This window comes from Onychostruthus taczanowskii, unplaced genomic scaffold, assembly GCF_017590055.1.
Source record: "Onychostruthus taczanowskii isolate IOZ18803 unplaced genomic scaffold, ASM1759005v1 scaffold13, whole genome shotgun sequence".
Taxonomy (NCBI): Eukaryota; Metazoa; Chordata; class Aves; order Passeriformes; family Passeridae; genus Onychostruthus; species Onychostruthus taczanowskii.
In genome coordinates, this window is record NW_024498462.1 from 4641437 (window position 1) to 4668468 (window position 27032).

The 27032-nt window shown below is 42.0% G+C and overlaps 2 protein-coding genes across 2 annotated transcripts in view; one reads left to right on the forward strand and one right to left on the reverse strand.

The window, feature by feature from the left end:
• PSMD10 (proteasome 26S subunit, non-ATPase 10) overlaps positions 1-21273 on the forward strand; it is a 28183-nt gene extending 6910 nt beyond the window's left edge. Inside the window, exon 5 of the mRNA XM_041396455.1 lies at positions 21057-21273. Within this exon, the coding sequence (XP_041252389.1) occupies positions 21057-21273 (217 nt within the window). The remainder of the gene's footprint in view (positions 1-21056) is intronic.
• VSIG1 (V-set and immunoglobulin domain containing 1) lies at positions 443-21149 on the reverse strand. The gene is made up of 8 exons (XM_041396454.1): positions 21101-21149; positions 17662-17822; positions 11583-11690; positions 5353-5551; positions 3688-3843; positions 2918-3037; positions 2056-2182; positions 443-626 (listed from the first exon to the last, which is right to left on the reverse strand). Exons 1-8 carry the CDS (start codon positions 21147-21149, stop codon positions 443-445), a joined length of 1104 nt encoding a protein of 367 aa, XP_041252388.1.
• Positions 21274-27032: the final 5759 nt, after the last annotated feature.

Here is a 27032-nt window from a genome sequence, read left to right on the forward strand (position 1 = left end):
AAACACTGCACTGTACTGGCCATGATTACTGTTCTTGGTGCACACGAAGCAGGCTGGCTAACACTGTTTCTGGACAAGGCTGCTGTGGTTCTGAGCTGTGTGGACACACAGCATTACTGGTAGTTGACTGGAAAGCTCTTTAATAAATGCTTCAGCCCATTTCTTAATTAGTTTTGCAAAATAGGTTGATGTACATAATACTATTTTTATACTTAAATTTTTGTACAGTATAACTAGATAATAAAAGAAATTTGGTTCACTTTAAAGGCCAAATCTGCTGTTCACAAAGTGCCTGTGTGACAGACCCTTTTTGATCCACCCCAGTGGGTCACAATACAAATGCCTTGAATACAAGTTTTAGTCATGCTTCTATGTTAATTCAATTACAACAATTTTTGCACAAAGGGGTCCAAAGGTGACAAAGAAAACTCTATTATAAACTCTAGGCTGTTTCTTCTTTTTCTGCTTCTTGCTTCTCATAATTTTCAGGTGTTGCAGGAGCTGCTGTTTCATCAACACTTGGGTATTCATTTGTTGCATTGCTTGGTGGAACTGTGGTCACAGGAATGTTTTCTTCATTGGGTACCTGAACATAGTCTGCATTGGATTGTTTCTGAACCATTTCTCTGCAGAAAGACAGGATGAGGATTGTGATCTCACATGCTGAAATCCCATGTACACTAGAGTCTTTCAAAATAAGGAATCTTTGTATTTGCTATCTGAACAGTAACCCCGATGTTACCATGACTGTTTCAAGATTGTGTGAAAAGGTTACAACACCACTGGTGCTGAGACAGAAAGACTGACAGCATATTAGCTAGAAAGACATCTGCATTGCTGGTTTAAGTGATCCCATTATAATAAAATTAATTTTAGTATGTTTAAATGTTATGCCAGGAAAGTGGAAAGTGAAACTGAGTGCTGGCAGCATCAGTTTGCTATCAGGAGTGATAGCAAAACTTGCTGCTTTATATGAGCTTTCTGGGAAATTCCATGTAGATCTGGGGTCCCATTGAAGTGCATGAAAAATAGTGCTCAGTCAGAAAAAAATTATGAAAAGACTGAAATCTGGAAAGGTCATATAAAATACATGTTGTATTTCAGAAAATATGGAAATCTAGAAAAAATATTTTTAGTAACAGGTATTAATTCCTTTTATCTTATCAAAACAATAATAAACCAACTCCCAATACTGAAGCACTTTCACATGGTAAAAAATATCAGATGCTAGTGGATTAAGTCAATGCAGTAAGATTTATTAGGACCACAGTACAAAACTAGGTGTTAATGCTGCATCAATTGAAAGCAGAAATCAGGTGCATCAGATCACTGGTCTGGGTTAGCAGAATTCTGTATTAGGGGGTCTTAAACCTTTGCTACAGGGAAGTCACAGTTTTTTTCTGGCCTCAACTCTATGTAGTTATTTAGCATTTTACATCAATGGGCTGAATACAGTCTATATAGTGCATGAGATTATCCCTGTTCTGAAGATCTGGCAATTTAAGGGAAAAATGAGCAACCAAAGCACAGAGAAGAAAACATCTCCAGGGCAGGATCAAAATGGGCATTCTGGGCTCCATTCTCTTGTCTAAACCTTGTGTTTCCTGCAATCTGAGATGCCTGGGAGTATCCCAAGTGTGTGTCCTGTCATTTCAGATAGCACTGACCTGAGCCCACTGTGTTTAAATATCAGTAAATTTCCTGAGGTGACCCTTAGCTGCTCTTTCTTTTTTTACTTCCTCCACCTGCTTTTAACAGACCTCCATTAACTTTAAATCAAAAGAGCTGTTTTTATAACTTGCCACTTTAGTTTGTGTTTAAAAACATTTACTTCACTGTTTCAGATACTGCTAAGTGGTAGCTGCCTGTTAAAATAGGGAAGAGGGCAATGGCAACTTCTGTTAAAAGTGCAACAGGTAAAACGTCCCCCAAAAGCAGATGTTCACTCTGGGAGTTTTCTCAAAACTTGTATTATGCATTTTACTTTAGCTATGGATTAGCAGAAGTGCTTTACAAAAATAGTTGTCTTAAAATGAAGTAAACAGAAATTCTTACTGCATCTCATTATTTGGTGACTTCCTATTTTTTGCCTTCTTGGTTAAGACCCAGACAATAATGCAGATTATAGCAGCTGCCAGAATTGCTCCAATCAGTGCTCCAGCAACAATACCACCATCTGAATCTGCAAAGAAAGAAAAGATTACTTGACTTTTTATAAAGTAGTAGTACAACAAAACCCCTTGGAAATTTATTGCAGGACCCTTTAGCAGAAAGAAGGGATTGGATTCAAAGAACTCTTTGCAGGAGGGTGGCCAAAGATGCTCCAGGAATGTGAGAGCTCTGTGCTTGGGTGGTCTTTGCTGCCTCCTTTCTCATTGGGTAGCTCCCTATCCCAACAAACTCCCTGTCTGTGCCTGGCTAAGGTAATCATTGGGCTGTAATACTGAAAATAGGTAAAAGCCTTTACTTTTCAATCATTGCAAACACATCCTGAAATCCAGGCTGCCTTTAGTTCTGTCTTTCAGCTAGCGATCACATCGACAGTGCCCCACTCCTTGTACTTCCACTTCACTGATGGTTGTAATTTCTGGGGTGAGGAGACCTCAGTGGGACTGTTGGCTGGAAGAAATTGCTCAAAACTCCTTGTCTGTCTGTTCTCAGTAAAGACTCTGCAGTCAGAACCAGGTCCAGCTCCTGCTCCTTGCAGGAAATTAAGGTGGGGATGTTAAATCAGTTTTCTAGGTCATTGTAAAGCCTGAGCAGGCCTGGATGAAAACTCCAGAGCTCTCCAAGTCCTGTTCTGTTCTTACTTGAAAAAAAAAAATAAAATCTAAGCTTCAAAGTTGTTAAAGAATTTTCCTGCAAGCTTTGTATGTCTTCCATCAAAGATGTGATTGCTTTCATGTGTTTTACTTACGTTTTGCTGTTAGGTCAAGCTCACAGGTGCTGTTCCCCAGGAGGTTGCTGGCTATGCACCTGTAGTAGCCAGTTTCAAAGGTGGTGAGGTTGCCAATGTAAAGGATGCCAGAGTTTGGATCTGTGACAAGTGAGGAGCAGGTACACATTACTGTTTGTATTCTGTAGAGGCAAACAGTTCTCTGTAGTGGGTAGCACAGAGCTTTTCAGATAATAGAAAAAAGGGCTCACCAATTATTGATTTATTTTGTGTGGGTTTTATATTCTTTAAAATAAAACATTTACCTTCCTTGGAAATTGCTCCAGTGGGTTCTTTGGGAGTGTATTAGAAGCCCCTACTCTGCCAACTGGTCTGGCTGGTGTTTTACCCACATTGATACTGTGGCTGCCTGTGTAACTCCACAAATGAAAATGTAACAGGTCCAGAAAATTTCTGGGAAGGAAGGATGTGCTAGTACTTGAATGACAAATTGATTCAACTTAAATTCATTCAAAGTTTCAAAGGAAGAGATATGTAAAGACATAGATATTAACATTTTAACGATTTAAAGACATGGACAGGACTTCAACTTTTTTTAAAATATATGAAATAGAAAAAGCATCCTGTGGTTTTGACAGCTGTCAGTTCATTTGAATAAATAAAAATATGATTCTGTGCCATTGACTATTGAAAGAGGAGGATTAATTTTAATGCACCTATGTGATACACAGCATTTGAAATGCTGGAATTTCAGATCCTGGACATGGTATGTTAGTCCTGTAGTTACATACCAAGTTGTTCTGTCACAGGCTTGAGGGTGTTCTCATCGACTTTGTACCAGCGGTAGGTGGGGCGAGGCAGTCCCTCTTCACAGTTGCACAGGAGGTAGATCAGATGGCCTTTTTCAGGGGTTCCTTCTACTTTGCAGAAAGGTTTTGATGGTTTGACTGTAAAAGAAGAACAGACACATCAGGAGTGCACAGCCAGGCTGCAAACATCCACCTCAAGTTCTGGTACCATGCTGCTCTGAGCAAAGAGCTGAACCCCATCCAGGTTTCCATCCAAGAGCAGAGTCCCATTTTTGGAACTGACCAAAGCCTCTTCCATCAAAAAATTGAGTAATATTAATTATATGTACATGGCCTAGGATACAGTTTTATTATCCTCCATTTGCATATTAACTGTTACTAGGGAGGTGTTGGGACTACAACTATCAATTATTTTCATTGTAATGGGCCACTCACTATTCACCATACACCATTCTGACACATAGCAACATCATTTTCTTTTTCTTTAGAAAAAGAAAAACATCATTTTCATTTTCTTTAGAGACATGGCAGGAGCTTTTCCACAGAGAGGGAGAGGATCAAGGCCCAGTTTTTTCAGTATGTTAACAGTTGTGAAGGAAATAAGTCAGCTATAGTTCTGTTAAAAAATGCATCCATTTTTATATGATGTCCTCACTTTTCACAAAAGGGAAGATTCTGTCTTCTCTGACACCATTGTTTTTCATTTCCTACCTACAGAAATGCTTTTGTGGTTCTTTAGAGTGCTGTCAAGGGAACCACCAGCAATGAACGTAGCCCAAACCAACAACTTTTCTTAGTTTTCATGTAGAAAGTGCAATCTTTTACTCAACTGCCCCAAGATTTACTATTTATTTGGGAAATTTTAGATGAGAATTATCAGTAGTACTTTGGTTTTTCAGGAAATCAGTTTACATATATTTTTTGCTTATCCCTGGAAGATAGGCAGGTGATGCCAAATTCATCTGCTTTTCATCCTTTCTGCTCTGCCTGTTCATGGTTGAACTATTGCTTTCTTCCACACAAAACAGACTTTGTACTACTTTCATCCAACAAATACTAAGTTTCTAGAGGTTTTGGGAATTGGTATGAGTCAGAACTCTTGGGCTGTACTGCTGACTCTCCCTAGATTTAGGCAAGTCACTATGACAAACATTAGGTAAAATGGGTGAAGTTTTGGATTGTGCTGGGGCTGCATGTAGTGGTTTCAGTGAGAATTTGTCACTTCCAGCTAAAATGGTGTTTTATTTTAACCAAAAATAACATCACTTTGTTTTCCAGTATGAAAAATGGAGCGAAGCTGGGTAATTCTAGCCACCCTCTTACCTGTTTACCTAAAGGAACTTTTTGAGAGCACAGAGTGACTCTGAAGGCCAGTGGTGGGAGAGTGAGATTTGACTGCAGCTCAGGCAAAGGCAGCTGTGCAGTGAAGCAGGTCAGCTGTGGCTGGAAGCTAGAGGGCAGCCAGGCTCTGCCTCCAGAGCCCTTGGAAACTGCAGCAGTGACTCAGGGAGCTTCCCTCTGCATCATGGGCCTTGTTTACCACAGCCTGATATTCCCTCTGGCCCTACGTATCTTGAGCTGTGAATTCAGTGTTTCATAATATGGGATGAAAAAGACAATACAGCAATAGAGAGGGGAGGCACCTACCCAGCACATTGACAATCACAGATTTTTGACTCTGTCCAGCATCACCCTGAGGGCTGAAAACTTCACAGGTGTAGGAACCAGTGTCTGAGGGCTGCATGTTGGAGATTGTTATTGATGCATTCCCTGGACTTGTTGAAGCTGTTATCCTGTTCTTAAATGCTCCATAGGAGTAAGACTGGCCTCCTGAATAATAATAGATCTGTGATAAAGAAACAATTGTTAGTTTAATAACAAAAGATCTTCTTGGTGCTTTGTTTGGTAGTTAGAATATATTAGATTTCTGATTAAAGCCAAGCAATGTCACCCCCTTTCTTGCCTCCTCCCCAAGAAAGCAGAAATGAAAACACAGTACATTAGAATACATACTTCTAAAGGTTCTTAAAAGACAAGCTTTTCAGAAGTGTTGTTTTAACTGTGTAATTGACAGTAGCTAAATCTTTGTGGATACTCCAAGCACAGACTGATGCAATTGCAAAAACAAAAATGAGACCATTGAACATCATATGACAATTTTGTGAAAAAAATGCTAAGTCATGCACATTGAATAATGGTATTAAGTGAAACACTGATAATTTGTGATAGCATTAATGAGCAGTTCAGTAGATTATGACAAGGATGGACCTGTCATTGGAAAAAGTGGGTGGCTGCAGAGCTTTCCAAATACAGAATCTGGCAAACAGAGGACTGAAATGAATTCACAAGACAAAGGGCTAAGCAAGCAAGGCACCTGATCTGTTGGCAGTAAATTTGAAAGCCATGAGGATGCAGTACAAGAACACAGCAGAGTCATCACACATGCAATTAGAGCAGCCATTCTGTTCTTGTTTGTGTCATCAGCTTTGGAGGCAATGTCATGGACTATATTGGTTTTTTGAATTTATGTCAGGGAGAAAGTAAAGAATACCTGCTGGCCTCAGAGCTTGGGGGGTTCCTATTTGGGATCAAGAAGTACCCCTTTTATTAAATAGTAAAAAAAATGGTTTGCCAAATGATGGGCGTAGTAAGGATAAATGTTTCTAAGGAATGCAGCATTTCCTCCCAAATAAAAATTGCTGATTAAACATTGACTGATTTCACTGACTTCGGTAGCATCAACTGCTCTTAACAGCATTGTGGAGTAGAAGTGGCCTCATAAGCCCAAACTTTGCTGATGGAGAGGGGAGGCAGAATTGTGTTCCCTGCAGAGCCTGGATGGCAGTCTGAGCCTTGGGCCCCGAGTCTATTTAGGAACTGCAGGATCTCATCTGCTCTGGGGTAAATATAGTAGTTCTCAGGGAGTACCTGCCCTCTGTCCAATCTAACTCTGCTCTGAAACCAAGATCTGAAAGAACAAAGATGTGGAAAACTACGATTCATTAATTGTTTTTCTGAGGTGTTAGTGATAGTGTTGTATGAAAGTGACACTATTTGGAGAGGCAATGTGTTCCCCCAGTATCTACATACACACACTAGGCAAAGTGAACAGTTCCAGCACACTCAGTCAATTCTCTAAACTGGTGAGAGGTGTCCATATAGAATTACAGGTAGTGACCCAAACAGATCTAATTTTGTTCCTACTGGCAGTATTCCAGAATCACTAGTGTAAATGTATTTACTGAAGTTAAAGTAACAGCATGTTTTTTAATGGAAATAGTGGGAAAATGCTTGTAGGAAAAAATTTCACAGACTCCTATTCACAGGCCATTCTCACTTGACTAGTATCAAAATTTCTTTTGGTCGAAGTTCCCTGCCTTTTAGGGATACTGCAGATCCCTGGTGAGAAGTACAATTTGCTTTACTTTGCAGATCAGCTGATTGCATTTTGAATTAAGAATATTAATTCTTAATTCTATTTATCCTCCCTGATATGGTGTTGACTGAAGTCTTTAAGGAATGTTATCTAAAAGCCTTTATTAGCTTAAAGCAAGGTACACTCCAAAACTGTCAGAGCACAGCTGGTTTGTGCAAAGATATGGCTTTGGAATGAAGGTCAGAATCCAGCTTGCACAGCACCAGCAGCTCCAGGACTGCAGCTTGGCCCTCTCTCAAGAGCAATTTTGCATACTCCTCAGCCAGACTTTATCTTTCCCTGCCCCAGGATTACAAACACTGGGTACAATTGATGCAGGGCTCTGAACACCAAAGCATTCCCAAGGTGTGGAACACTGCTGGCACAGTGGGGAAGTGTAAGAGGTCCAGGGTCAGCTCGATGACAGACCTGGCTGGAAAGTGTTGAAGCTGGATACTCCTCCCAGTTTCCATTGTGTGCATGCAATACCATCATTTTTCAAACTGATTTTATGCTTTGCAAATGTCTAGAGATGGAACTCTATAACCAAACCAGAGTCTGGATGGACACACTCTATTCCCTGGGGAAGGAGAGTGTTCAGAGTTGGGAATTTGGTTTAAACAAATCACTCATCAAAAAAAGTTGTCTGCCTGTAATCACAAAAACACACTGGCCACATTTGTCTCATTCTACATTTATCTGAGTGTGAGTAATAGTAGAATATTATTTATCACTGTTACTTGCAAGTCTCAAGTTCCTAGAACTGTGACTTCTGACTTCAGCCTCTTCTGAGGCTGATGTCCCTGGATAGCTCTCAGTAGTGATGGGCTGGATTCCCATCTCCTCTCCAACTGCACTGTTGGAGTAGGGCAGTGAAAGGGATTCCATCAGCTCCTTATACTAATGTGAAATTAAGCTCTACAATGATTTAAATGAAGTAATGTGTGTCTTGCTGCAGTATGCGAGGAGTGGCAGGCCCATCATACCCTATTAAAGGCTTGGTTGTTGGAAAAAGGGGCTAAATTCTACTCAATCTACCTCCGAGTGATCTGGGATTATGTGAGAGTAAAGAGTAGCAGAAGGGGTCCACAGAATGCTCATTTAGATACAGCCCATCTTCCTGGGAATAAGACTGGCACTGTAAGTTGTAAATGCAGTCAGGGCATGCCAGTAAACAGTGCAGAGGAGCAAGTGCTCCTCGGTGTATTTGACCTGGAGTCAGGGTGAGTTATGTGCTCAAGTCCTCATACAATGCACTGAAAAACTAATCCTGTGTTCTCTCTTTCTGAGTCAATGAGTGCAGAGAAAATATTTTGTGTACGCAGTTAAATCTGGGGCAGGTGTCAACACAGCAGAGACTATTTCTTCTCTTCATAGATTCAAACTGAGTCTTACTGGGTCACTTTTTGTCAGCCTTGAACATAAAGGCAGTGAAACATTCTCAGGCAATGTGTTCAGTTCCTCTGCAGGCTCCTGCCTGTTCTCTGTTCTCTCCTGTTCCATGCTTATCTCCCTGGCTCTGGAGTTCATTGCCTGAAGGAAGGTGGTAAACACCAAAACGGCTGAATAATGTTCTGATTAATTGCTGAGTGTATATCTTGTCCCAGAGGTATGATTGGATTGTGTACACAGGAAATTTCATTTAAGAGGAATATGTTTCAGTTAATTGGCTGTGAATTCATAGTCCATTTTAAACAATACACTCAAAATGGATACTTTAAACCCTGGTTCAAAGTGGTTTTATGCTGTTCTTGAAAAGTTGGTTTGTGGCTTTCAGAAAACTGAAACGAAAATCTTTGCAAAAGTGTTTCTCTTTTGATTTAAAAGTAAAAAAAAAAAAAAACCAGCTTGTTTTCTGTTGAAGATATGGAAAACTTTTTGGTTTTGGGCAACTGCCAGCTAATGTGTTCTCCCACAGACACAGACCATTAACTTTTCTTTCCATATTATCTAAATTGTGTGTATGGGAAAACTGTATATTTAGTCAATGGTAGACTTTTTCTGGAAACCTTTTAAATCTCATGTGATAAATATATTTTAAGCGCACCATCTTGAATAAAAAAAAAAAAAAAAAGAAAAAAAAAAATAAATCTGCTGTGCTTCCTATCAAACAATCAGCTTTTCATGTCCTCAAGCAAATCATGAGCAGCTCTAGTGAAGCTGATGATTTACCAGAGCAGAAACAATATTGAGGGTGCATTAATGGTTGTTTCTCCTCCTTACCAGCTAGTTAGTTCAGGCAAGTTATTATATAGTGATGCCTTTTCACATTTCATGGAAGCAGCTGCCTGGGTGACTAACCAAACAACTGACAGAAAAAAGAGTGGAAATTATCACTCCTAAAAGTGTTGTCCCTAATAACTTCGTAATCTGAGACACTAGCTCCTGCTAAACAGCAAAGTTGCCCAGAAGACATCTCTGACCTTAGGAAGGGTTGCAGTTCAGCTGGTTGTTCAACCTGTGGGCCAGGCAGTGTCTAGAGCTGCTGTCTCCAGCCATCCCAGCCTGTGCTGTGGTTATCCTTCATGGCCACAGGCAGTTTCTCTAGAGTGATGGTGCAGAATATATTTGCCTGCAGAGGAAGCAGTCAGCAGAGCTGAGGCTGAGTTGAGGACTTTCAAAGGCTGCCAGATGTTCAGCAGCGTGTGAGGGACCCACCTCCAGGTTTTTTTTGTACAACTTCTGTAGAAAGATCTTCCTTAGGGTGTGAAGGGGATGTGTGAAGAAGCAGGCAGGAAAATAGAAGAAACTGCCTCCCTCTGCCTCTCTTCTTCTTTTGACAGTGTAAATATGTGTCTTTCAGATGGCTTTGGATGGACTCCTTCATAGTTTCCAGGTCAATACTCCTCCCATCCCCATCTCCTGGAGTCACTGCATCACAATGCTCTACATGCCTAGTACTTATGGATATCAAAGTTATGAGATGCATTTGAAGGGATATTGCAAAGTGTCCTGCTTAATCGCCACAGAATCCTGACTTCCTGACAGGAGGACAGTTTCAGGACATGACCTCTGTTCCAGCACCTGTCTTTCCTCCCCCAGCCTCTTCTCCCTTTCCAGCACATGTGAAGCTCTAGGATCCTGTTGGATGATGTTTTTCTGGTGGATTCAGTGTGTGACTCACAGTCTTTGCCTGGAGAGCTGGAAAGCTCCAGCATCCAGAGGGCCCTGTCATTGGGTTGTTTGTCATTTTCTGTTTGACATTTTCTCAAGTTACTGGAAAATGGAGGATATTAACAACTTTACTGGTTTGAGATTGTGATCTCTTTTTGAATTCTGAGGACAGACAGAATTTATAAAATAACAACAAGGGGAAAAAATGTTCATCACTTCCTTAGGCATCTTACCATCTAATGAGAGAACAAATGCCACACAGTCAGTCTTAATAAAGGCCCAAAGCTCAGATTCTGAGCTCAGCTAGCAAAGAAAGCAACTGTTCACACATGTGTTGGTTTCTTTGACACATGTCACATGACTGAGTCTGGGCCCAAATCCCTCTCTTCGTCCACAGTTTCTTTTCACACATTTTTGTCAAAGCTCTGATCTGCAGTAGGTCGTAGGGATGTTATAGGGATAATATCCCCATGCAAAAAGTCCAGTCCCTTACTGGACTTTTTGCATGGGGAATTGAAAATATTAACAACTACAGGAAGTGTCTTGTCACAATAGTGCATTGGTAGAAGAAGAAAGGGAGGGAGTCAGAAGCCTTTAGAGGATTAGTCATTCAGCAGCTTTAACTGATGCAAATATATTTGAAGGAGCAGCTCTTCCGTGTTCTCACAGTATCATTCTTGTGGCTGAACTATCAGTGAATATTCCCATCAAGAGCAAATGTGTTTTCTTAGTGCATTTGGTGTAACTGCTCTTCAGCAGTTTTTATTAGCTGTCAGTTGGCATTAGGCTGTACCCTGTACCTCGTGGTGGGACAGGAGCCCTGCTGCAGTCAGAGTTTGGAATGGATTAGGCTGGAATGCTGAGCTGACAGCTGAGAGGAAGCTGGTTCAGCCCAGTGTCCTTGGTATCCATCACATCTCCAAATGGTTTTATATTCTAGAAAGGAGATCCAGGATGATTTTTTTTCTATGTAAATGTGTAGCCCCAAGTCTGAGCTGTCCAGTCTTGCTCACATTCAGCCCGGAGGCTCCTTGTGGGTGCACACACCCTTCAGATACCCTTTGGGTAGAATATTCCTGAAGGTGCCAGTTCAGCTGCCTAGAATAGGTGGGTGGTGTGGGGAGGGGAGGAGCACAACAGCTACATCCAAAATAATTTTGACAGGAAAAAATGCAATAAAAAATAGGGTGAGTTAAAAATTCTGGATCATGCATCTGATTTAACTTATTTCAGTCATGTGCTGGTTTTGAGATTTCAGAATATGAATACAGGTTTCACAGTAGCACAAATCTAGTAGAAGCTATTTAGCTCTGTTTCTCCCTTAAGATGATGGGGGTTGTTTTCTTACCTTGTATCTCCAGCTACATCTTCCCCGTGCATCTGTCACATACACCGTCTTTTGACAAAGACTGACTGACTTTTCATCCATACTCAGAATACCATGACACGGGGAATGCTGTATTTGAGTAAAAATGTGCTGATCTGAGAGTTAAATGAGACTTTAAATGTTCCCCCAAAACCAAAGAGTCATTTCTCACACAGCTCCCCACCTACCATCCGTGCTGATCACGAGGGCAGGGTGCCTCGTGTTCGGTGTTTTGTGCAGAAAGTACCTCAGGCCTTGTCAACCACAAGATGAAACAGAAGCTTATTCCTAAATTCTACCTAAAATTAGGCAAACTAAGATTAAAGTCTAATGTTTGCTCCACACACCCCAGTTATAACCTGATTATTTTCTTCTTGTCTGCACTTCCCTTTGTGATAACCACAGGCAGTCCCCCATAGTCCCACTGACATCCAGGGTCACTCCAATGGCAGTGACACTCCAGCAGCTCCATTCCTCTGCTCTGGAGGTGTTCCCTCTGCTCTCCAGGAAGCTGTTCCTTACAGTGCCTGCTCAGGCATCTAAGTGCTAGATACAACTCAGTTTTTAAAAATCAGCCCTAGGCAAAAAGAAATGCTTATGGATGAGGGAGGCCCTTTGCAGGAAGTGTTCCTGCCTCAGGAGGTGCTTCACACAGGCTCACCTTTCTCATGGGCTGGGATGGACTGCTCTGCTCCCAAGCTGCTGTCCCCTGCAGCACTGGCAGCCTCTGCAGCACAGGATCTCAGGTGTCTTGTGGCTGAAAGTGTGTGAGGGCGTCCCCTGAGCAGCTCAGACTACATGGAGGTGAATTTGTTCTTTCAGAAGCTTTTATGGAAAACCCTGTAGGGTGGCTGGCCTGTGGCTCTCCCCTGGGGTAGCCCAGTGGCCATGGCTGTGCCTTGCTTTGTGCTGGGCAGCAGAGTTGTGCTGCTATGGGACTACTGATAATCTGAAGGTGGGGTGTCAGGGTGGAAGGAACCGATACATCTGTGCTCAGGTCACTCTTCTTGCCCCTTTCCTTCTTTGGGTTTTCCCTCCTTGTCCCTTGCTGCTGACCAATGTGCCACAAGTTTGTATTTTTTGGAGAAGATTTTACTAGGAAATCTATCAATAATTCTGTTTTGCCTAAAAGTAACAGGCATCCATGACCTTTACTCATATGGTGATCTTAAAATTTCAGTCAAGAATCGTGCCCTGGGCACATCTTGGTTAGCCAGGTAGTGTCCCTGATCATTTCACTGACTGACTGTGGGTGGCCTGGGCTGAGGCTCAAGGTGTGGCCAGCTTAGGTTCAGGAGTTGGATTTAGCTTTGCAAGGCTGCAGCCTCGCCTGTGAAGAGTCAACAGAGGCTTCAGCTTTCAAACATTTACTTAGGTGCTTTACACTGGGGCCAGCCAAGTGACTCAGACACGAAGTGAAGCACAGATGTAGGTCTTAGCAGGAGCTTTACCTTGTGAACCAGGCCAGGCTGTGATGTACCCTGGGTGAGCAGAGTAGTGTTAGCCTCAGTTTGTCGAGATGTAAAATAGAGATCACTCAGTGCTGGAAAGTTCTCAAGATCCTTGGCTGGGAGTTATTATTTAAAACTCAAATTCAGCATTAAAGAGCGTGTTGCTAAGGGCTAAATGGCAAAAATAAAAAGTTAAAAATATGTATGGCATCCTATTTTCCATGATTTTATACTTATATTATTAAGTTCAAGTGAGGGGAATTACTTCTACTAGAGAAACTTCTCAGGAAAAGGGCAGAGAGTTAGGCTCAATTAGAAAAAAACTTTATATTCACCCACTAAAGCTGTGCTGTCTTCAAAAGAGTGCTGTGAACACCTGGCTCTGTTTGCTTGCCTCTTTTCACCGTGCAGCCTGTGAGCAGCCTGGCTGTGGTGTCACTGCCTTGCTTGGAGCTGCGAGTACCTGGGGCAGCCCTGGGCAGGGGGCAAGGCAGCACAGGGCAGGAAAACACCCCAGCAAGAGCAAAAGTCAAAACCAGCCTCACCTGGGCTGTGCTGGGATCTGCAGCAGGGCTGCAAAGTAATGCAAAGCACAGCCTGCCCTCGAGGCAAGGTAAAACGTGCTGCTGAATACTTAGGGACATTAAATTAACACTGGCACTAGTCCCGCTCCTGACCTTACTGATTTCACTCCAGCCAGGACTGCACCTGAGCTTATGGATCTCAAAACACTGCAAAATCTGGACTCCAAGTGGCAGTGTAAAGTAAAGGGGTACCTATGGCCTCTGCTTTTTATATGTTATGTCCTAAAATCTAGTAATTTAACTCTCTCATTCATTAATGCTTAAAGGCAAAAGCTTCTTAATGGTATAAATTTGCCTTAATTATATATAACGTTTATAAATGTGTATAATGTTTACAGCTTGCTCTGTTATTTGTTGCCACTGTAGAGAGAAAGGGCCATGTTCTCAGTTGTTTAAATAAACAGTATTTATTAAAATCAATATTTTTTTCCACACAAATTTGTTATAGAGAATATCTCCTCTGCTTAATTTTATTATTTTGAGTACAATGCCCATGTGAATAACATGGTCATCAAGACGTCTAGCATTTGGTAAGATTTGGTCAGGAATATTTTAAAATTTAGTAGTTGGAAGAAGATGTATTTTCTGTAATTTTTTACAGAAATTGTAAGTCTCCTGTCTTCAAAATATTTGGCAGACTTTTCCAATATTCAAAAATGGAATTTGAAAATGTTATCCAATTAGTTGCTGAAAAAAAGGGCAAATTTTTAGTAAAGCCAGAATTGTCAACAAATTTTTTAGGGCAAATATATGCTATTTACAAGGAAGCGTTTGGTACTTTGTTATGGATATGTTAGAAGAATCTAAATATCTCATAAAATTACATAACTTTATTCCAGTTAAAATCCAAACTATTTTTCGTATTCAGTAAGATATGGTGCCAGTCTTTCCAATATAGTTGGGTTTGTCACCATACCAGCATATTAAATATATTTTTGAATTGCGTATTAGTATTGTTTTACCTAAACAATGAAAGCCAAAGCTGGCAACCTCCTCCATTTTCATGCACATGTTTTCTACTTGGAACAAAATGTGAAACTTAATTCAGCAATGTGCCAAGCCACCAGGGCAGAGCCAGGTTTGTAGAGAGATTATCTTTTTGTTTAAACTTGTGAGAGGAAAACATGCAGGCTTTCAGGCTCCCAGTCCTTTCTGAAATTCAGAAGAGTCATCAGCCTGAAATAGAAATACCAGCCTCATTCAGAGGGAGGGTGAAAATCCAGCTTTATGTTCAGCTATGTTGTGTGTTTTCTTAAACCATATTTTCCACAAGCAGTCACAAGCCTTCCTTCCCAGTGTTTGCACTAACACCATTAATTTTATTGTGAATAGGTTCAAAATGGTAAGGAATTGCCAGGTGGTGGTAAAAGAATACAGGGTCCAGTAATACAAGACTGAGTGGGTTGCTGAAAGCATTTTGAAAAGAGCAGTGCCCCAGTCCGGCAGGGACAGCAGCAGGATCCAGGGAGCAAAGGCAAGGAACCCTCTGAGCCTCGCTGAGCCTGCCAGCCAGGAGAGCTCAGGGACAGAGCAGGATCCAGGGAGCAAAGGGAACCCTCTGAGCCTCGCTGAGCCTGCCAGCCAGGAGAGCTGGAGCTGCAGGGAGAGGAGATTGTGCCTTGGTGCCCAAGGAGAAGGGGACCAGCACTAACCCATGGCCTTTCCAGACTGAGCTGACTTTATGTAATGAAAATGCAAATCACCCATCACAAGCGCAGCCATTACAAATGTGTGAATTTGCCGTGAAATTACTTTCAGAGGGGGGAATCCTGCTGCAGTTTTTCCCAGCAGTGTTTCTCACGGACTGATAGGCACAGCTTTCCCACTGCCTGCAGTGAGAGCTGCAGAAGCCAGGAGGGAGCACTGGAGGGATTGATCCGTGAGGTTTCCCTGACATCTGGTATCTTGCATTGGTTAGGTCTTGTTGAGTGTATTCTGAACCACCCACAGTATTTTATGATTGTAATTTTCAGGGGGTATTTTTCTCATCATTAGCCACAGTTTACAAATGGTTTTCCCTTCCTGGATCTCTTGAAACTGTGTAACTCTCCCTCTAAAATACTTATAACTGCAATCTGCTCATTTCTCTTGATTGTGATCAGAAAAATGTATGGCATTTAGTGTGCTGCAATATGGAAAATTTGATACAGGTAGAACAGAAAGACTCTAACCAAACCTGAAGAAGATGAGCTTGATCGTATGTCAGTGCTGTACTTCCCACCTGAACAAGCAATTATAATTTAAGACGTAACATACTGGACCAAAATTATAATATATTGTACTATGTACAACTTGGGAAACCTGTAGCTACCACCCTTTCAGGAATAAGTCTTCATGTAATAAACTAGTGTTAACTTGAGGAAAGCAAACAATGAGTAACAACTACTCAGCTACACAATCAGGCAAGGTGTGCCTAATCAGGCATTCAGCTAGAGTCAGAATTTGGGATGGGCCCAGAGTTTGTACTTAGCACTGATACAGGCTTTGTCCGTGGCTGTGATATACTGCAGTGAGTGAGCAGTTCTGTCTTAGGTTAAATTGCCATTTCTTACATTTTGGCTATTGCTGTTCAATGCCAAATACATTACAACCTGCACTTTCTGCAAATTACAGGCTAATTCTGCTGTAATTGATAAACCAAATGGAAGGTACAACTGTTTCAGCAATGGCAAGCCTCCTAGTGAAATATTATTAGGAATTAATAATGAACAGGACAAAAATATCAAAAATATCCTGAGTGTGGACTGTGACACTCCTCTAAGTCAAATCTCTTTACATCAACTCTCAGCTTCAACACCAGGCAGGAGGATTGAACTTCCACAAAAAAAAATGTTGTCAGCAGGATAAAAACAAAGGGAAATTATTGTCCCACAAGCACAAGCCTGACACCAGGGCATGGAAAAGGAATCCCAGTCATCTTCAAGGATTCAGCAACACTTCTAATTAGGATTTCTTCTTACAAAGGAAAGTGTTGCTGACTGCTCACCACCTGTCAGGACTGAGCTGATGGGAGCTCATACCCTGTGTGTTATGCTGGGAATGACATTCATGGGTTCATTTCCCCAGCAAGACATAAGATGAACAGATAGTTCTTGAGGTTTGGGCAGTAGTGTGAGTACACCCAGGCAGCTGTAGATCCCATCCCTGACCCCTTCCAGGCAGACCAGGCTGCTCTGCAAGGTCTTGACAGCCCCACGAGAGGCCAGGCTGTGGTTGGACCAAGTCACTGCTGGTGTTGGTGTTCTTCCCCATCCCATCCATGCTGACACTCCAGCCTACACCACGGTCTCATTATCCCCCAGAGTGTGACATTGTTTGGCTGTGCAGCCTTTTGGGGTCTCGGGAAGGGCAGGGACCGTTTGCCCTTGACCTGTGATTGCTCTGTTTCCACAGGGACAGCCATGGGATGCTGGGAAATACCAATGCAAGTTTGCTGTGGCAAATTTCCTGCTATGAGAACTTTCTGCAGAGTGCTGCCAACACTTGCTGCTCACTTTGTGCTCACAGCCCACCGTCATGCACAGCTCCTCTTTCTGAGCTGCCAAAAGGCAACTGCAGTGCCTGAGTCAAGGAGCTCTCATTTGACCCTTAAATGGGGAACAACAATTGTCATAGGCAAGGGCGTCTCACCAGGAAAGCAGCTTTCACAATGGCAGGAAATATCTGCCAGACAAGAGAAAGGGGAGCTGGTCCAGAGCTGCAGCACTTGTGTGATTTTTGGACACCTGGTCTTTGCTTCACATTTCCTGTGTGACTCGGAGCAAGTTGTTTGAGCATCTGAATCACTTTTGTACTTTCTCATCAGTTTGTGAAGGCATTCAGGCATGTCAGTGGGAACTAGGAGCCTAGACAATTTGTTCATCTGCCCCTAAATTTCACTGCACCCCAGTCCTTAATCTCTAGGGTACGAACTCCAACATTACCTGGTCTGCAGTAAGGATAACCCCATCATACATAACAAGACTCTTTGAGGACTTAAGGATATTTCTAATGTAATTTCATAGTAATAATAAATAAATGTCTTACGGTATGCAGCTGGCTCTCTTTGGCACTGTAAAAACTCCACTGAATAAAGAAATTTTCCAGGGGTCCAGAACTGGTGTATGTGCAGAGCAGAGTTGCATTTCCACCTGTTGTGACATTCACTGTCTTCTCAGGGACCGTCACCACGACCCCGCTGGTGTGGCCTGTGGGCAGTGAGTGTGGAGAGCAGAGATCAGCTGGGGCTGCCCTGGGAGCCATGCAGGAGTTATTACACTCTGTGTTATTGAACAAACTGTAGGATGTATCTGGCTCTTCTCCTTTTCAGTGCAGTTTCCCTTGGGCTTTGTGTGGAAATTTCAGAGAAAACAAGCTGGGACTGGGTAAAAGCTAGCAAGCAAATAAATCCCCCAGAATACTCATGCCCTTAAAACAAATAATATTCTTAAAAAGCAGAGTTCCTAAACCCATACTTGTTCTCATTGGCTGATAGTTATCTTCTCACTAAGAGTCTGTGGTTAAACTGAACCTTTCTTCTGCACTCACAGTGTTCTCCTGTGCTTGCACTCTCATTCACAGCTGTCTGCCCCTCTCTTACACCTTTCTTGTCCTTTTTGGTTTTTTTGCAATTATGTCATTAGATATCTGGTCTCCTTCACTGTGGAGCATTATCACTTACAGTATTTTTACTTCATACACCCTTATGTTCTGACTGGGACTCAGAGGCACTGTTGGATCCCTCAGGCTGGAGTCCAGCAGCTTTTCTCTGCTTTTCTTTGCTAATTGCTTTGCTTTTCTTTAGGTTTCTAAGTGTTTGCCTCCAGAAGCTGTTTTTTCCCCCCAATGCTATTACACTGGAAAAATCAAACTAAACTTTTTGGAAGTGCTTTTACTGTGTGGGTTATAGGGAGTTCTTTGATAACTCGATCAGCCCTTTCTGTTGTGCTCAGAGCAGAAAGGGAGCAAACACAACTGGTGAGCCCTTCCCCACAGTGCTCTGATCAGTCTTGGCTACACAATCACAGTAGTGAAAGGAATCAAGCACTCCCCCACAGTATTTATTTGTTTCTATCCTCTGTGAATTACTAGCCATGATGACACATGACAGCAAATATAGAGCTGTCAGAAAAATAAATCTGAATTTCAGGGTCTTGGTAGGTCACTGAGTCCAGTTTGAAAGCTAATGTCTAAAGATTCAGACTGAGAATGTATTTATTTTGAATGGGATGGAAAACATTAAACATTTTGAAGCTTTCTATACAAAACAGGCAAGGTGAGAATTTAATGTTATAATAATTTTCTTGTGGGTTTATTGCATATATTAATGATTGAGACAAACATGTAAAATATTTTTCTCAATGCAGGATCTGTGCGTTTTATATTGGGGTGCTGCTTTTGAGAGTTTAAGCAGAATCTGCAGTAATACTAAAGAGTATTTTCCTGAAATTAACAGCCCTGTGTGAGAAAACATTGTTTATAAAAATAAACAATCTATTTTGTCTTTTTTAACTATGTAAATATAGCAAATTCATGAGTTAATACAGTATGCAAACCTATCTGAACTGTTTTCCTTGTTTGATGGCTTCAATAGTAAAAGCTCACTGCAAGGAAGAAGGGAATAATATAGTTTCTGTGTTAGTGGTAGCTAGGATCAAAATTAATGGGTTTAAACTACCAGAGGATTTATATTATATGTGAAGACATACAATATATTGTCACAGGAATGGCTGGAGACTGACCTAAATGTGTCAAAGCTGCCTTGGGGAAAGAGAGCATCCCAGGACTGGCTGCCAGTTCTGCTTGCTTGTGAGTCCACAGCAGCTTAATCCTTACTGAGATCTAATAGAAAAGCTGTGCCATATTATTTTAGGTATCTCAGTTCACTGTTCTCAGCTTTAGGAATTAGTGTTGGCCAGAGGATGATTGTTTCCTGCCACAGTTTACATGTATTTATTTTCTGCTCTTTGCAGAATTAAAGGTAGTCTCTTTCAACACAATCTTATTCTACTAAAACATCAATTTACCAGTCATCTACTCCACATATTTACTTTCTCATTCTCTGGTTTTCAAGTCAGGAGTGCCACAGAATCTGACTGTTAAAAGCTTTTTAAGAAGAAATTAATTTAAGCAAAAAATTACTCCACAAAGCATTCTAGATTCCATAAAACTATATTTTGAAGAAATACATTTAATTGAAATAATCTTCACTCAAGTAAAAAGGCCATTTAAACCAATGCTAATTGCAACATGGATCTTTTGACGGGCAGCAGAGTGAACTGGCCCCACAGAGCCTCTTTCCTCACCATGAATGTTAATGGCAGTTCCACTTTGCATTTATGGCTTCCAACCCCTAATCCCATTTCCTACATACATCCTTCTGGTTTAAATTTTTAAAAAGTGCAGAAATAAGAAATAAGTCAGTGAAAAGAGCTAGAATGAACAGGACCATAACTTGTTAAAAATGGCTGATCCGTGTCTTTACTCATCAATATTATAGTGAGACTCTTTCCTTCCCACAGAGAAAGTCATTGCAGTTAATTAGGAATCTCCCACTTTCACTGAAGTCCTTTGCAGTTTGTAACACTCATGAAATAAATTGAGTTTGCTGATCTTCTCTGAGCCACAACAGAAACCCCAAGTCAGCAGTGCCCACCAATATGGGCACACTGCTAGTCTGAAATCCAGAACTTGCAAATTAGAGGACATTGCTTTGAAAAGTATAGATGGTACCAATTCTGAACACTTTTCACATCTAAGGTAAAAATCTGTTGGGTTTATATGTGTGTGAGAGTTAGGACACTGAAACTCCAGGAGCAGCTACTTAAAATATTTCTATGGCACCCAAATCAGATAATTCCATCTGGAACTGAAGATGTGGAAACTAGCTTTCATTTTCTGTAGTGGATACAGGGGCTGTTTATCTCCATGGAGCATTAAAATGACTGCTTCTGTATATATTAAAAGTAAAGCTTAGCACAACGAAATGCCCTTGAAATATGAAAAATACATAGTTTTTACTATACCCTAAAATTCCTGGATTCCACAAAGCATTATGTCCTCATTTAATTAAAAGATTCTTCGCATGCTTCAAGTTAAGCATCCCCTCAAAATTTTTTTGGTGTTTGGGGGACTGAGACATCATTTTCCAGCCCTATTATCAAGGGGAGACAAAAGCCAAATATGGAAAAACCTGCCCTTGAAACACATGAAAGACCTGAACGAGCTCTTTGCCTCTTCCTGACATCAGAGCAAAGCATTAACCCAGCAAAGCCAAAATTCTGTTCTTGAGCAAAAAGCTCTTACCAGGCAGGGGTCAGTTTGTGGATTTCCAGAGGATGGTCTGGCAGTGTAGCCATGATTTGTATTCCATCCTGAAATAATTAATCTGTACAGCTCTCCCAGTTTGCTAGCCAGGCTCACCTGCTCTCTTACTCCCACAGGCTCCTTTGTGCCAGCACTATCTCCACCAGTTTGTTATTCTTACCTGCAAGGATGGCTACAACTGGAAATATCTTCAGCATTGTTGCACACATCTTCTTGATGCTGGGAGAGAAAAGAGACCAGATGCTGCTTAATGTTTCGATTGAAACTGAGCTGGTTTATTTTTTGAAGTTGGTTTTTTGTTTTCCTTATCAGCTGTGTATCAACACGTCATGAGCTGTTTCATTCTCCTTTATCACATGTGTGCCTTTCTCCGACTAGTGGTGTGATTGCTCACTTGAAACCATTTTGTGGGGTTTGAGCAACCAAGGGTTTTGTTAATAATAAACCTTTGAATCAGAGAAGACCAAATTCTCCCACTTTTGCCAGGCCCTGCAGTATTTGCTTACCCAAGTACTTCCACTGAGTACAAGAAAAGTATTTGTGGAGCTGTTTAGTAGTCAATCTGATTACTAGTGTTGGGGTCAGGCCTAATATGAATAATCTTTATTTCCTGTTAATTCTGTAACTTCCTTTTAAAAACGGGCATGTGTAGATAATACATTGTCAGTACATTTTCAATTCAAAGCATGTATCTTATACATTTTTTTCAGCTTCCTGCAGGAGCCAGGTTTGCTTTTAGTGCTCCATGGTGCTTGACTGAGGCTGATTCAGAGCCCTGAGCTGCAATGGGAGGATCTGCTCTGTACACAGCTCTGAAGACAGAGCAGAGAGCAGCATTGCCTCGTACATGTGTGCCTGCACCTGGGACCAAGGCAGGTGACATGGCCAGGGACTTTTTCTATGCTTGTTGAAAGCATGAGACTGATTCATGCCTGATGATCCCATGGGAAGCATTTTGGAAGATGGGGTTCAGCATCTGGCCATGTGAGGTTGGAGGGGAAAGGTATAACCAGGCTCTCCCTTGTCTCTCATGTGACATGGTGGCAGACCCTTCAGCAAAGAAGTCAGGTTGCTGCTTGCATCAGTTACTGCTGGGATCAGGTTTATGAACTATTTTATTCTGCCAGATACTTCTGTGCATGGCAGATGCCTGAATAATCTCTGGGCAGATGGCAGGGTTTGCTGATAGTTTTATATGAGCCATCTCCCAAAGTTTTGGAGATGTCTTCTCCTTGGTTCTGACTGTCAGCACTTCACACAGATTCCAACAGAGTGGGCAGTGCCTGTCTTTAAACTAGAGGATAGGCAAGTCTTGCAACTGTTAAATGTCTTGTCCAAGAATCACAGGGACCCAGAGTCCAAAAAGGAATATGTACATTGGAAGACTGAAATTCAAATTCAGATTTCTTCCAAAAGTTGAAAAGCATTTAGATTCACCTTCACTGAGGAAGTGTGGAGGGATCACAAGCACTCATGGGAAATTTCACTGGCTTTCCCCAAAGCCTAAAATGGGAGCTGCTGCTGATTTCTAGTCATTTAACCATGGATGAGTGCAAATGATCTGAACATGAGACAACCTACAGACACATTTCAGTGATTGCCTGTGGCAGCTCCATAATACCCAGGAGTCTGACTGGCAGCTCACAGAGCCCTGATCCTTTGCATAAGATAGCAATTTTCAAAAAACCACTGCCACTCTGCTGAGTAAGTCAGCACCTGCAGGATCCTGTATCTTCACCACAGTATCAGTGTGTGCTCTAATTCCCTCTCGTCCATCAACACCAAAGTCCTTTCCCTGGCATTTAAAGCTCCCTCAGCTAATATGTATTTTTGCTTTGTTACACTCACTTTTTGCCAATTTAAAAAATGACAGAACTACATTCCTGGAGGGTGAAATGCTCAGTTTGACCAGAGAACAGGAGCCAAGAACACAAATCCTGTATGTGGCCCTCTAATTTTGGGATGAAGGGCTGAGATTACCAGTTACAGAATGGGTATAGCTCATAGCAAAAGATTACAACCATTACCCTGTTTTACAGAGGATTCTGAACAGCAGGAGTGTTTATGTTTGACTATTACCCACCTGGGGCTCATTCCACTCAAAGCAGAGGTTCCTGCAGGGTTACTCTCCTGTGAAGGGGATAGATGGCACCTGTCAGCTCCTGACTGCTTCTAACTCATTTCTCCTGGAGAACAGCGCTGCCTGTTCAGGGCAACTGAACACAGAAAACAAATTCTGCTCTGGTTTGATGTTTTAAATTACAATGGGAAAAAGAACCTCTTACTTACAGTGCTCAGCTAAGAGGAGAGAACAGCCCAGAGTGCAGCAGCACAGCAGCCACTTTGCTCTGGGTGGAGAAAAGAATCCTATCTCGAGATAAAATGGAAGGGGCCACTACCAGGAGCTGTGTGTTAACAGAGTTTGTGAGTCAAGCCTGTGTACACTGAAATATATTCAGAAATGTTCCCTTTCAAGCAGCTGCCATTATTCACTCTCTAAATAGAAGTGTCAGTCATTAAAAAATGAAGCCCAGAGGCAAACCCCAAGCAAGGCAGCATCATCCAGACAAAGCACTGCCAGGATATTTAGGAGTTGCTTCTGTTGGCCTGAAACCTAATTAAAAAACTTCCTGTAGAATTCCATGTTTTGCTTGACAAAGCTCAGCAGTGTTCCAACTGCTGTCTTCCTGAAATAAGCTAAATCCATAACTGTGTGATGACACTAAACCCAGTCTAACCCAGTGATTTATGAAGCTCTCTATTTCTGTATCACAGCTGATGGCTGAGGATGAAGAGAGGTGTGTAATTAAAGATTCTAACAAGTGCAGTGAAAGAATTGCTTTAAGCCTCTAAATCCATCATTAGGTTGATTTTCAAATGCACAGTACAATTTGCTTGCTTATTGCACAGCCCTGTTTGTGGTTTAAAAAAACATTTATAAGTTTTTGTGGAGTGTTTGCAGCCTAAAAACTAATTAATGAACCCACTGCTATTTTTAATTTTGTAGAGAGTGAAAGTAAGGTAACAAAAATATAAACTCTTCTGAGGAGAGCACTATGGCTTGTCACTTCAAAGTAACTTGCTCAGAAATATGCGTAACCCTCTGTATTCAATCCCCAGATGAATATTATCAAATATTATCAAATATCAAATTATGAGCTTCTTATCAAAAAGCACAATTCCATTTTCTTGTAAAAGGTCTAGAATGGTCTTTTCTTTTATGTTGTCCCTTTTCTCACTCCAGAAAGGAGTCCTATTTTCCTTTTAGCCATTCAAAAGCCAGAGTTTCCTAGAGCAAAATCTTTGTCCAACAAGCTTTCCTCTTCCTGGGGGGAAAAGAAGAAAAACAAGCACTAAAGTGAGAAGAAGCAGCCACCCAGTGCTCTTGTCCTGGCACTGAGGATGCTCCCAGTGCCTCTGCCTGCCTTGCACTGCTCTGGCCTCTGCACAGGCAGGGTGGGGAGCAGATCCAGCCTCTCTGACAGACACAGACCGTGCAGGAAGTTTTCTTATCCTGCATTGCTTTAGGAAACTGATGCCTGCTGCAGTCAAAAGGATTTGTTTGTGTGCAGCACCTTGCACTAGAACTGTGACACCTGTACCCACAGCAGTGTGTGTTTAGTCACCCAGTTCCATGGGAAATTGATGTGAATGTAAACATCTGGACACATTTGTGGATCTGGCTCAGGATTTTTGGGTTGACAGGAACACTCCTCTGATCTTCCCTACCTTCTGACCTGAAGAAAAAATGAAAAGCAGAGAAACAGCTGCTCATGATGCTGCCCCAGACCTCCTGGGGATGCTGGTGGAGCATCCACATGCCCTGGGATTCGGCTGCCTTGGATTGTGCTGGAGCAGGAGGATGGAAGTGCTGGAGGGAGTTCTGTTGCAGCAGCAGGGGATGGTTATACACGGTAAATTTAAACACCTTGTGTGCAGGGGAGCTGAGCACCACGAGTGCCCTGCTGGATGCAGGATAAAGAATGACTTTCTAACGTAAAGTGCCACCATCAGAGAATCCATTTCTGCTCGGTGGCTCAAGTGTCAAAGCCAAAGCAAGCTCTCCCCTGCGTGGTAGATCTCAGTAAAATGGTGCTGCCTTTGTACCATCGCTGTTTCCTTGGATTTTCATTGACTGCATAACCTTTTCCCTGCATATGATTAACTCTCCTTTTGTCTTTTTTCTTTTGACCTTTCTCTCTCTCATGTAGTTTCACAATTGAAGCTAATCAAACAAAAAGCAAAACAAACCCAAACCCAAACCCAAAACAACAAGCAAACAAACACAACAACAAAAAAGGAAAATAAGGAAAATTCACACTAAGGATATGGGGATTGAACTGCCTATCAATCTTATCAGAGCAAAAGGTCTTTTTTCTAATCATTGTTTGCATTTTCATAGATTAACAATTTTTGAAACTATTAAGTGGTTTTGTTCTTTTGGTTTGGCAGCATTTGTTGTCCTTGTCTAAAATGAGAAATGCTTTCAGCTTAAGAGCATGGAACTGTATAATTTATATGGTGGCTGCTTGCCTTAACAGGTATGATAATGTAATTTTAGGGTTACTCTGCCATATTAAAACCTGGCATAAAATTAATGCAATTGGGCTGAACTCTAGGCTTTCCACCTGCTCCTGCTGTCTCTGAATTGGAGGGTTCAGGTGCATTGATGTTAAAAGGATGTGTTTGTGCTTTCAAACACAACAGTTCATGCTGTCAAATGACTACAAGGTGACCTCATTCTTTATTTTAAAAAATAGCCTGTTTTTAAATTCTCACTGTTTCAAGGAAATTCTTGGACTCAGTGCTGACCTCAGCTGCTCCCAATTCCATGTATTGCTACAAATCTCTCTGCTTTTGGCATGCTCCAGTTTAGGAGAGAGACTAAAGCAGCCTCTGTGTCTGAGCACTGCTTTGCCTGCCTGAGTTTGACCTGGCTGTGAATTCCTTTCATTTTAATTCACATAACTGGCCCCTGGAGGGAACTGAGAAGCTGTTTCTGCATCCAGGCTCTGCAACTCAGCTGCCCTCTGAAGGAGCCTGAATTTAGTGGGACTGTGTGGCCTTTTTCTTGGGGAGGCAGAATAATATTTTATATGCCATTAGTTATTAATTAATGGTTGTACAGCTGGTTTTGCCCAGCTGCCCTTCTCCCAGCAGAAATGCCATGGGGTCCATTGGCAGCTGGAGCCTGGCTCTGCCTGCTGGCAGCCAGCTCCCCAGGCTGCTCTGGCACTGCCCCTGGAGGTGGTGTCTGATGGGGCATTTTCCTTGGGAAACTCTGAGTTCCCAGAAGCTGGGCAGGGCTTTGGAAATGCTGCAGCATCTTAAGGTGGGCAAGCTAACATAGAGTGAACCAAGAGCAGCTACTTACTTTGTGCCTGGCTTCATGAGACTTTTCCTTTTGATTCCCAGGAGCTTCCCAGGAGAAGGTTACTTGTTTACTTGGTTTTAATTCTCAGCAAGAATGATAAGATGCTTCCTTTCCTGCTTTGCTAATAATCTCATTAGACTTGTCTTAATTATTTTTATTGCACTGAGCATGGCAACACGATAATGTGATGAAGTTGTGGAGCAGAGGATCAGCAATCCTGAATACAAAACAGTGCAGGAGACCAGGAGATAAACCTAAGCACTTGTTTTGTCCTGCCTCTGACTTGCTTGTGACAGGCAACCAAAGTTATTCTTCAGCTGATGGGGACTCAGATCCTGTAGCCCGTCTGCTGCTGTTCCAATTCTTTGGAAGCTCTTGTTATCCTTCAGTGATCAAGTGGGCACTGAGTTTGCCAAGTGTAGGGAAGTAATGGAAAATGAACCTGTCAGCAGCCTGTACATCGTGGGAGCAGCTGGGAAAGCAATAGCTCAGATGATTTCAGATGAACTCATCTGAAAAACATATGGATCTTAATAGCTTGTAGGGTGTAACCTTTGAAAAACAACAGTCTAATCCAGTTGTACTCGGCAATTTGATTCAAACGAGCTAGTGGAAGCCGTGGGGCAGCCCAGCCCGGCACAGTTCCACCCCGGTCCCGCCTTCCCCCGGGGCACCCGGGGTTCGCAGCTGGACAAACCCGTCCCGGTGGCGGTGGCGG

What these genes read in the sequence shown, in the direction of transcription:
- VSIG1 (XM_041396454.1), bottom strand. Translation starts at nt 21,149, where the DNA reads ATGTGTGCAACAATGCTGAAGATATTTCCAGTTGTAGCCATCCTTGCA. An exon ending in AGTTGTAGCCATCCTTGCAG is followed by an intron (nt 17,823 to 21,100) that starts GTAAGAATAACA and finishes CACTGCCCACAG; the next exon opens with GCCACACCAGCGGGGTCGTG. An exon ending in TGTGATTGTCAATGTGCTGG is followed by an intron (nt 3,844 to 5,352) that starts GTAGGTGCCTCC and finishes CTTCTTTTACAG; the next exon opens with TCAAACCATCAAAACCTTTC.